The 11846-nt window shown below is 37.0% G+C and overlaps 2 protein-coding genes across 2 annotated transcripts; both read left to right on the forward strand.

The window, feature by feature from the left end:
• The first annotated feature begins 3834 nt into the window (after nucleotides 1–3834).
• LOC136029753 (uncharacterized) lies at nucleotides 3835–4743 on the forward strand. The gene has a single exon (XM_065708258.1). It carries the CDS (start codon nucleotides 3835–3837, stop codon nucleotides 4741–4743), a length of 909 nt encoding a protein of 302 aa, XP_065564330.1.
• A 30-nt stretch (nucleotides 4744–4773) lies between these two features.
• LOC136029586 (uncharacterized) lies at nucleotides 4774–6922 on the forward strand. The gene is made up of 2 exons (XM_065708081.1): nucleotides 4774–5085; nucleotides 5662–6922. The coding sequence occupies exons 1-2, from the start codon at nucleotides 4774–4776 to the stop codon at nucleotides 6772–6774; spliced, it is 1425 nt and encodes a 474-aa protein (XP_065564153.1). The 3' UTR covers nucleotides 6775–6922.
• The last annotated feature ends 4924 nt before the right edge of the window (nucleotides 6923–11846 follow it).

Raw genomic sequence — 11846 nt, forward strand, 5'->3', positions numbered from 1 at the left:
ATAGGCTCCACTAAGGCAAGAGACTTATATTGGGGGTAATGGGAATAGGGGCAATAGAAACCACTCCAAAATGTCAATATATTTGGAAATTAACAGGTTTTCACGGTTTTAAGGGGAAATTTAACACTGGGCAAGGTGGAAATTGAGCAAAATCCTTTTCTCAATTTTTCTCACTTTTAAGGGGAAATGTTATTCTATGCATTGACATTTTGCTTATAAGCTAATAGATTTTAACGCTATTTCGACACGATTTTTGTGAAAATCTGGGGGACCACTCCAAAATATAAATATATTTAGAAATGAACAGATTTTCGCACTTTCAAGGGGAAATTTTATACTATGCATTGACATTTTGCTTATATAATACTATTTATGCTATTTATGACATCATACAAGACAAGGCTTTTTGGGGGATAAAATTTTAAGGGCAAATTTTACCATGGGTGGGGGGGATAGGCAATTTTCCGTTGTATACTAGCAAATCATATATCATTATTCGTAACTTTTTATGCTCTTTTCATTTTTTTTATTCATTTATTTCCTATAAAATAAATTATATATTTCTATAAAATTAAATTAAATAAATAATAAAAATAAATTAAATAAAAAAAATAAATTAAATATTTCCTATAAAATTTGAAAGAAGCTGACTCCACAAGAGTTGTTATTTTGAAAAATGCATTTTTGCATGCTTCATTGGATATAATTGTTGCCATGGATACAATTTTAAGGGAAAATTTTACACTGGAAGAGGTGGAAATTGGGCAAAATTCGTAAGCAAGATTTCCATGGATACAAAATTTATATAGAAAGTGGAAATTTTACACTGGTTGGGGGGGATTTTCATGGATATAAAATTTAAATAGACAGTGGAAATTTTACACTGGTTGGGGGGAGGGGGGATGAGCCATAATTCCTATGAAAATTTCCCAAGATAGGACCACATTTTTGCCAAATAAGATAGGGCCAAATTTTTGCATAAAAATAAATTTTTAAAATAAAATTTTAAGTGGAAATTCCTAAGCAAATCTCGGACATAGGCTCCACTAAGGCAAGAGACTTATATTGGGGGTAATGGGAATAGGGGCAATAGAAACCACTCCAAAATGTCAATATATTTGGAAATTAACAGGTTTTCACGGTTTTAAGGGGAAATTTAACACTGGGCAAGGTGGAAATTGAGCAAAATCCTTTTCTCAATTTTTCTCACTTTTAAGGGGAAATGTTATTCTATGCATTGACATTTTGCTTATAAACTAATAGATTTTAACGCTATTTCGACACGATTTTTGTGAAAATCTGGGGGACCACTCCAAAATATAAATATATTTAGAAATGAACAGATTTTCGCACTTTCAAGGGGAAATTTTATACTATGCATTGACATTTTGCTTATATAATACTATTTATGCTATTTATGACATCATACAAGACAAGGCTTTTTGGGGGATAAAATTTTAAGGGCAAATTTTACCATGGGTGGGGGGGATAGGCAATTTTCCGTTGTATACTAGCAAATCATATATCATTATTCGTAACTTTTTCAGCTCTTTTCATTTTTTTATTCATTTATTTCCTATAAAATAAATTATATATTTCTATAAAAAATTAAATAAATAATAAAAATAAATTAAATAAAAAAAATAAATTAAATATTTCCTATAAAATTTGAAAGAAGCTGACTCCACAAGAGTTGTTATTTTGAAAAATGCATTTTTGCATGCTTCCCTGGATATAATTTTTGCCATGGATACAATTTTAGGGGAAAATTTTACACTGGAAGAGGTGGAAATTGGGCATAATTCGTAAGCAAGATTTCCAGGGATATAAAATTTATATAGAAAGTGGAAATTTTACACTGGTTGGGGGGGGGGGATTTTCATGGATATAAAATTTAAATAGACAGTGGAAATTTTATACTGGTTGGGGGGAGGGGGGATGAGTCATAATTCCTATGAAAATTTCCCAAGATAGGACCACATTTTTGCATAAAAATAAATTTTTAAGATAAAATTTCAAGAGGAAATTCATAAGCAAATTTTAGTGAAAAATCAATTTCCCAATTAACAGGTTTTCACGCTTTTTTGACAAAAAGTTGACTCTACAAAAGTTGTTATTTGGAAATATGCATTTTTGCCTGCTTCCATGGATATAATTTTTGCCTTGGATACAATTTTAAGGGGAAATTTTACACTGAGAAAGGTGAAATAGGGCAAAATTCCTAAGCGAATTTCCCCAGAAAGTCCGAGTACTGTTTTGGAGGGTCCTGGTCCTTGGTAATAAAAATATTATTAGTTTAACTATCTAAAAATTTTAATCCGTTGACTTTTGGAAAAATATTTGTAAATCCAAGGCTCTGACACCTGCCTGGAGAGATATTACCAGACAGCCCCCAGGGCACTTAGATTCTTTTGCAATTTTACCGCAAGATTAAATTTTCAGGGAAAATTTGTACACTAGGGGTGGATTGGCCACAATTCATAAGCATATTTTCCCAGACAGACCCTAGAAAACCCTAGGAACATTTTAGAGGGATAATTAAAAACACTTTAGCGTAAAGAGAAAGGTTCATTACTACTCTTGCATAGGTAAACCTTTCGTAGGCGTAATCATTTCTGTTCTTATTAAGTCTTAATGTTGCACCTAGCCTCGTGCCGCGTTGTACAATTGTGCCTATTGTATAAAAGTGCGTAGAAAAGTGAAATAAGTGTCAAAATTATAGAAAACAATTTTAATTAATAATTTTAATAGTCAGTCAGGTTTCAACTTATTATAGTCATTAAATTCATTATAATTTAAATATACTATTTTGAATTCACAAGCAAAAAAGGAAACTGACACTAGTTTCCTTTTTTAGATGACCAAAGAAATTGAAACCATTATTTCTGAAGAATCCTCGATGACCATGCCTGCCCCTGGACCGATTCTGAATGCCCCTGAACATACTTTGACTGCCCCTGAACATGATTTGACTGCCCCTAAACCCACTTTGACTGCCCCTGAACTAACCTTGACTGACCCTAAGCCAACCTTGACTGTCGCGGAACCGACCTTGACTGCACCTGGACAAACCTTGACTGCCCCTGGAACACACTTGGCCTCTTTAATCGCACCTGAGGATGACTCTAGGAATCCTTCCATGACCCTTGCTATTTCGAAGGATGTAAAAGGGAAGAAGCCAAGGAATTTCTTCACCATTTGCCCATTTTGCCGTAGATCCTTCTACAAATTGGACAAACACTTTCTGGCGAAGAAAGGAAGCTGTAGTAAGAATACCAATGGAGAATTTTGGTCAGTCAAAGAAGCAAAGGAAATGCACGAATTGGCCAAGGATGAGCTTGCAGAGAGGTCTCAGAACAAGACATATTTTTTGGCTTCACAAGTGAGCAGCTTGGTGGAAGAAACCAAAACATTGCACGGTTTCTGCAAGGCTTTGTCGGCTATGACTGGATTATACTTTGACCCTCTAAATCTACCGGACCCTTGCACTTTCATTTGAGGACACCAGGCCAGTGGCTGCGCACATGCACACACACGTACACACAAACACACACACAGCACACGTGGCAGGGCCATCAACATCGGCGCTGCCACAGCAATCACCACCTATCGTGGAAACAGATTTTTTCTCCAGAGAGCAATTAAGTTTGTCCTCTCAAATCCGTCGGAGAAGAGTCAGACCCCGAAGATGTTGTGGACAACGACGAGGGGGGAGGCCTCTACGCTCCAGAGATCCCTGAGGACGAATCTTCGGAGGAGGAGGAGGAAAAATCGGAGCTGCGAAGCGAATACTTCAAGAAAGATTGGAAATGGACATCTGATATCAGAAAAAAGATGCAGAAACACGGGCTGTATGACGTCTACACCAAAAATGTCAAAACAGAAGAGGAGGCAAGGAAGATGGCCAAAGGCATCGAATTGATGAAGAAATTTGAGAAATGGTCTGCGGAATGTGGAGAGAGGAGTAGCAGAAAGTTTAGGAATCCTTTTGGGTGCGCCCAGAAGATTGTATACTTTATCTTAGAGGGAACAAAGTATAATTGGTTGAATTTCCACTCTGCCGAAAGAGTGGAGCTGTTCTTCTCAAAGCTTGCCGAATGTGGAATGAAAGGAAGCAGCCGAAACAAATATGCTCAGGGCTATTACAGGTTCGTAAAATATATCACATCCCGTGGTAGTGATGCACCGCCAGAGCTGAATATAGCCCTAGTCAACTCTGTCATGTCGGCTGTAAGCTTCTTGGATAGGAAGCAAAAATCTCTTGCAACGGCAGAGATGAGGCACCGAGAGCTCCAGCGGACTTTTAATCCAAACTCTTTCACTATAGACGACTACAGGAACTTGAAAGCTGGCGTGGAGAAGTTCATGGTCCCTGTAATCACGCGGCTAAGAAGAAATCGGCTGGTTGAAGAGGACCATACAAACCTCACAGCCTACATCTGCTTTTTGGTTTCATTTATGTACGGTCATCGGCCTGGAGTTCCGGAGAACATGACGGTGACGGAGTTTTTGAACCGGCATTATGTGGAGGAGCAAAAGATGTTCGTCATTCTTGTTGAAAAACACAAGACTGCCAGCATAAAGTCCGCTGGTGTTGCACTCAGTGAACCCGAAGAAGTCATTTTTAGAAAATACCTATCGTTTGTTCGACCTGCTTTGGTAAAGCCAGACTTGCCAGAGCCAGTACATTTCCTTTTATTGATGTCAGGACAGAAGATACAAAACACAAGCATAACATTGTAGAGGTTCCTGGAGAAAATTTTCGGAGGCGAAATGAGGCCAGGTGTTTGTGTTCCAAATCAGACTACGATACGCCACTTAATCGCGACTATGAATAGGAATGCGACAAACCTGTCAAAGGAGGACAGGGATATGATGCATGAGTACCTGTGCCATACAGAAAATACGTCAAAGAATGTGTACGAAGCCTACGCGTTCCACCGGATTGCTGCAGGCAGAGCCATCATGGACAAGTGCACTCAAGAAGCAGAAAAATGTTCTGCTCCGCAAAAAATTAGGGACACGGACGACGAAGAGGTTGCTTCATGCATGGATGAGGCAACCAGGAAAAGGGTGGCCAAGGCAGTAAGTATACCTTAAAATTATGTGATATAGATTTCTTAAACAGTCTTTTTCATTTTATATAATCCTTAAGTAATCCTTTTTAATAATTCTTTAATAAGATTTTAAGTAATCCTTTTCAGGCTTTCAACGAAACTAAGTATTAATCGACCCTTTTCTTTCTTTCCAGACTTTCGACTTTCATATAATCCTTAAGTAATCCCTTTTAATAATCCTTTAGTAAGCTTTTAAGTGATACTTTTGTCAATTAACAGGTTTTCGGGCCAGTCGTTTGCTAGAATCTATACCTCTATATTGTAAATATATTAAATCTAACTATATATTAAATCTAAATGTCTATCATCTCATGTCTATTTCCTCTTTTCTTTTCTTTTGAGGCTTTCAACTAAACCAAGTATTAGTTGACCCTTTTCTTTCTTTCCAGGCTTGGAAAGAAATATATAGTTAAAAGCCTATATATTATATAATTATAATATATTATATTATATAGTTATAAAAGCCTATATATAGTTATAGTTAAAAGCCTTTTCAGGCTTTTAACTAAACTAAGTATTAATTGACCCTTTTCTTTCTTTCCAGGCTTTCAACCGTGTTCTGGAGGAACAGCCAATAGATGGAAGGGCCAAGTTGAAGACGGCTTCTCTGAAATTGATAAGAAGAATCAATCCAGAGATAAAAAGCACAGCCATATTGAAGTCTGTTAAGGATCTCTACAGGAAACAGCTCAAACAGGCTCGAGCTGAGGAGATCCTTAAAAAAATGTCGGAGAAGCGTGGAATAGGAGCAGATCTCACTGAGGCCCTCACAGAAGCTAGCTTACAGATGGCAATTCGTCGGCTAGGATACCAAGACACCGTGCCGTCTCTGGAAGAAGTCCAGCAGACTTACAGAAGATTCAGGATCCCAAAACTCTTTCCTTCTGAGCCATTGGTAGATGACTATCTGACTCAATGTGTCCTTAATCAGTCCTGGCCGGGAATGACCGTAGCCCAGAGCCTCAACAAAGGAGCTGGACAAGGCGTTTATGCGACAATCCCGTTCTACAAAAATCAAGTAGTGGTTGAGATTCACGGAAAAAGGATGGCTACCATCGAGGCAAACAGACTCTTTCGGTCACTACTTGGAGAGGATGATGGAAGCAATTACTTTTTGACAGTTGACCAAGATGTTACGATAGATGCAAGAGAAGAGGCTTGCGCTTGCCATCCCCATCAGCAATGTTTCGGACGCCTTGTAAACCATAAGGCAAATGAGGATGGCCCGAATCTGAAGTCCAAGGCGTTGGTGGTTGATGGTCTGAAAAGACCTTTTCTCGTTGCGACACGAGACATTACGGCGGGAGAAGAGTTGTGCTTCGACTACGGAGTCAGGCCCGGCCAGTTCAATGAGGGCTATGAGCAGATGTTCCTCCTACCCGAGAAGTCCAGGAAGCGAAAGAGATCAGCCTTGATGGAGTTAGCAATGGACGAGACACAAGAAGAAGTAAGGAGTGAGGAGCCTCAAATGGACACACACACAAACACAGCCACAGACACAGAGCCACACACTCAAACACACAGAAACACACTCACATACAATGGAGGAGATGTCAGAAGAAGCACGCAGTTCACCTTTGAAACAGATACCTTGGTGGGACAAAAAGCTGAACGAAAGAAATCTGCAGCGATGGAAGGAAATGCAGGAAATTTTTAGCAGCGATGATGAATCAATGTCGAGCCAAGAGCTGTCGGTAATTTTTCATCAAGTGGCAGGAACAAGTAGCAAGAAGACCAAACAATTGAAGATTGCAGAATGTAGTAAAGGTTTTCAGGCTGTGGCAAAGCGGGGCAGGAAGGGCAGCAAAAGAAGAGGAGAAAGAAAAAAAAAACAAGAAGAGCAAAGAAGACCACTGGGAAGTCAGTAACACACAATAGGTTTTTTTTTAATAATTGTTTTTAAGTAATCCTTTCAGGCTATCAACGAAACTAAGTATTAATTCACCCTTTTCTTTCTTTCCAGACTTTCAACTTTTATATAATCCTTAAGTAATCCCTTTTAATAATCCTTTAATAAGTTTTTAAGTAATAATTTTGTCAATTAACAGGTTTGTCAATGGAAAATCACTAACACACATCAGTTTTTTTTTAAATAATTGTTTTTTGTTATTAAATTACTGTCAGTGATTGTTCAACAAGATGACCGAAAAGTCACTAAACTACAATAATTTTTTTTAGAATAATTTTATAATATTTTTTGTTATTTTAATACAATTACATTACATGACACAATACACATAATAATAAATATTACATGACACAGAGGATGAGGCCTACTGGGGGAACCTCTTTAAAAAAGACGCGGCACTAGCCTTGACCTCTTGGGTGGTGTGGAACAAAGGCATCTTTTCCAGGTTTCATTCTCAAATCTCTGAAGATATTTGCCTGTATAACAATGGAGCCACTCAATATTGGTGCTGATTAACAGAATGTACTACATTGGCAATTCAAGAAAATTTATAAGTGGCATGAAGACTAGTTGATTTCCATTTTTATTTAATTATTTCTTTTGGGGTGGCCATTTTTGGTACCCCATTATTTTTGTAAGGACAGATCCCCCACCCTAAGAAGGGGAAACCGAATAAAAATGTCTAATAGCGTGTATGGGGCTTTTTGTTCGTGGCTGTTTGTGTATGCATGTGTTGGTCTACGTGTAGGTCTATGTGTGTATGTCTGTGTGTGTGTGTGTTTCATTACATTTATCTGTGTGTGTTTTGTTTGCATATTAGGATATGTGTGTTAGTTTCGCTTGAGCTGAGGCCGGGGGGATTTCATAATCTGACAGGGTCATTTGTTTTTCAAACCAATCACCAAAGTCACCTGGTCAACACAAACCCAGTAATGCCAGCATGCCCCTTGGATTCAACAGTTCAACATCAAATATAACCAATTTCCTACTACCAAAGTCATAGCAGCCCATTCCTGTGACAAAAGGCTGTCAGTCAAAGTGTTTTATCCAAGAAGAATTGGATTTTAATCCTCAATGGGCCCTTAATACTCTGTGCACCCATAATGTGTAACGATTCCTCTGAGTTCTACCAAAAAGGAGCTCAGTTACCATTACCCAGTTGGGTGACAAATAAAAGGGTGATCCACAAGAGGAATAGCCCTGGGCCTTGTCTACTTGATGAGATCACTTGTACACCTTGTACTATTGATTTCCCTTAACCAATGGCACACAACAAAAAGGCAAATGAGACCAGTAAGCGAGACCAAATACCTCTCACCAAATCCCTCAACATGAACAGTTGACACAAAAATTGACGAGATCGCTTGCATTCTCTATAGGTGTTAAAAATCAACGGCCATATAGAAGCAAGGAGCCTAGAAGTGACGGTATCCAAATACCGTATGATAAAAACATCCGTCTCTCAGCCAAATCTAGTTGGTCAGCCATGAAAGCAACTGTAGGGCCTATTGAAAAAAAAAATATTTGAATTTGATTCTTAGTCCCAATGTCAAACTCTTAAACAAAAAAAAAATAGTAGGCAAAAAGATAATCAGACCTCCAGCACTTCAGCATATTCCTTAGAGGAATTCAACTTGGAAAATAAACATATAATTAAAATCAATTAAAGCCTAAAGGGAGCTGAAACAGCAAACATACCCTACCTATCCTTTAATTTGGAGTGAGATGGGATCTAATTCACCATCCACTTTAACTTTTTAATGGCTTAAAAATTTATCCTGATATTCCGGAAATTATAATGGGCTAACCCTCCTTCTGCCCGGGGAAAATCAGTTTTGGGGAAAATCAGAAAAGAATTCGAACTTTTTTTTTCTCTTTTTTGAAAAGATTCAGAACAGAACCCTTTTCCTTCTCTTTTTTGGAAAAAAATCAGAACTGATGAGAAACTTTTTTCTCTTCCATGGAAAAATTCAAAACAGAACTTTTTTCTCTGTTTTGAGGAAAATCAGAAAAGAGGAGAAAGTTTTTTCTCTTCGAGAAAAAAAGGAAAAAATTTTTGGTATATTATTATCATTAACAAAAGTTTTTTGCAACACGGGTTGACATTTCAATCACAGTTCAATTAATGATAATAAAGTTCTCCGGATAGTCAGGGCTCTGCTCATATTATTTTATTTCATCGATAAAATACTTAGCAGACATGTCGATGCGATAGGGCTGTCATCGGAAGATGCCAATGCTGCCTGGAAAGAACTATCACAAGACGTAATAACAAGACCAGATTGTGACTTTCAATCTCTGTGAAAGATATATAGCAGTCGTGTATTAAAAAAAACGACATTGAGAGGCAAAGGGCTAAGAAGTTCTCGGAAAAAGGGCAAAAATTTTCGGAAATAGAATTGGCAGAATGGTGCCAAGAAACTCCCCTGAAAACACAGATGACAATGGCTGAGCAACTTTGTTTCTATAGCCACCTGTTACAGAAAAGCCATTATCTGTTCAAATGGTCGGGTGTCATGGGATACATTTGGGCGTATAATCAAAAACTGACAAGCAACTATGTAAAATCATCGAGTGTTGTCGAAATGGTGCCAAGAAATTCCCTAAAATATAGATCTCAAGGCATAGCAACAATACCAGACAGTGAGTTTTGCAGTAAAGGTAGGAAAATTCAGAAGAGCAGCGTAACTTTTTTTCTTACTTGGAAACATTCCGAACTGAAGTGTAAGTTTTTTCTCCTCAATGAAAAACTTCACAACAGAATTTGAACGTTTTCCACTGTTTTGGGGGAAATCAGAACAGAAGTGTAACTTGTTTCTCTTCTTTAGAAAAAAATTCAGAACAGAAATTGGATTTTTTTTTCTCTTCTTTGGGACAATTTAGAAGTGAAGTATGGCTTTTCTCTTCTTTTCGAAAAATTCAGAAAAGAAGTTGAACTTTTTTCTTTTAATAACTTCCCAGTTTATATGTCTCTAACTCTGAAAAGAATGTTGTTCATCTCTCTCAGACTTGGGTAAAAAAACCTTATCCATGTATCTCAGACTCTAGTAAACCTTCCGTGGGCTTGGTAGTAGTGTCTATTTCTAAAAACTGTTCTTACATCTCTAACTTTTGAAAAAACATTCAAAATGATGGAGTTACTAGTTTACCTTAAAAATAAAGGAAAATTAAGACAGTAATTCAATGAAATATTCTTATGGAAATAATGAAACGCACAATTCTATATGTTATTTATACCACCATAAGAAATTGTAAGGATTAGAGCCCATTCCAACAAAAAATAATTCATCAAGTTTTATCTTGACATGGCACTTCTTTCATTTCGGGATCGTAAACGACTTTTAACACAGTTTCACCTACAAGCTTATCATAAATTTAATCATAATAATATTCTGTTCAATGATGGCATCTGATAGTAAACTACCAATGATACTACTAATGTTCAGCGATGCTTTGTTTTTCGTGGAATTGTCTTTAATTTCCTTGGTGATGTTTTCTGCCAATACCCTTTCAAATTTGCTTGCATTTCACTGTCTATTACCACATTATTTTTACACTGGTAACAGTTCAGGCACTGAGACAAGATATGATTTATGAGATTGGTGCAGCAGTACGCCTGTCTTGTTTTCTTCTTCCGTTGAATGCTAATACCCGAGAGATGGCGATAAGATTTATCAACAGGTAACGTGTTTCCCGTGCTGCGAGTAAGAAGTTGACCCTGGTTGTCAAATATTACTTTTAGGCATGCATTATCTTTAAACACTATCATCTCTGGAAATTTTAATCTAGTATACACATCATCACTAATGTTGAATTTTCTCAGTAGTCCAAAGAAATTTAGTCTCTCACTGTCATGAAAATGCTCATATACATTTCGAATGATGTCACCATTAGTGCTTGTTTTGTAGATCAAATATTTGTCTTAGTCAGCATTAAATACCGGGATAACTCTATCATATGCACACACTTTCTTGATGTATTTGATCTTCAATTTTCATTACTGCTATTATTCTGTTCAATGATGGCATATGTTGGTAAACTACCAGTGATAATATTAACGTTCAGGCGATGGTTTGCTTTTCATTGAATTCTTTCATTTCCTTGGTGACGTTATCTCCCAGTGCCTTTTTATTTTGCCCTTGATTTCACTGTTTATTACCAAATTATTTTCACGTAGGTAACAGTTCTGATATATAGACAAGATATACTTTATGACGTTGGTGCTGGAGTTCAGCTGTCTTTTTTTACGTTCCGGGAATGTTAATTCCAATAATATGACGATATGGTTTATCAACGGGTAACGAGTTACCTGCAGCGTTAACAAGAAGTTTGCCATCGTCATCAACTATTAGTTTTAGTATTGCATTACCTTTAAGCACTATCATCTCTGGAAATTTAACGCTGGTATATACACCACTGTGTCTTTTGAATTTTTTCAATACCCAAAGAAATTTCCACTATGAAAGTCACCATGAGGGCGACCACGTAAAAGAAAAACCAAAAACCATGTTTGCCAAAGATTACATGTCAATTTAAGATATGAAAAAAAACACTGAAAAATTTTAAGTTCAAAAAAATCTAAGTTCAAAAAATTAAGTTAAAAAAAATAAAAAAAAATATATATATAAAATTTTAGCTATTTAAGATATGAAAAAAAACTAAACAATTTTAAGTTAAAAAAATATAAGTTCAAAAAATTAAGTTCAAAAAAGTTGGGGCAACGCATCGGGGACCCCTGGAGGGGGCAAAGGGCCCTGGGGGGGATATGGGGACCCAAATATCATGCGCAAGTCCGGTAATGGAAGACTAGTATGTCTGGG

The sequence above is a fragment of the Artemia franciscana genome, chromosome 7, assembly GCF_032884065.1.
Source record: "Artemia franciscana chromosome 7, ASM3288406v1, whole genome shotgun sequence".
Lineage (NCBI taxonomy): Eukaryota > Metazoa > Arthropoda > Branchiopoda > Anostraca > Artemiidae > Artemia > Artemia franciscana.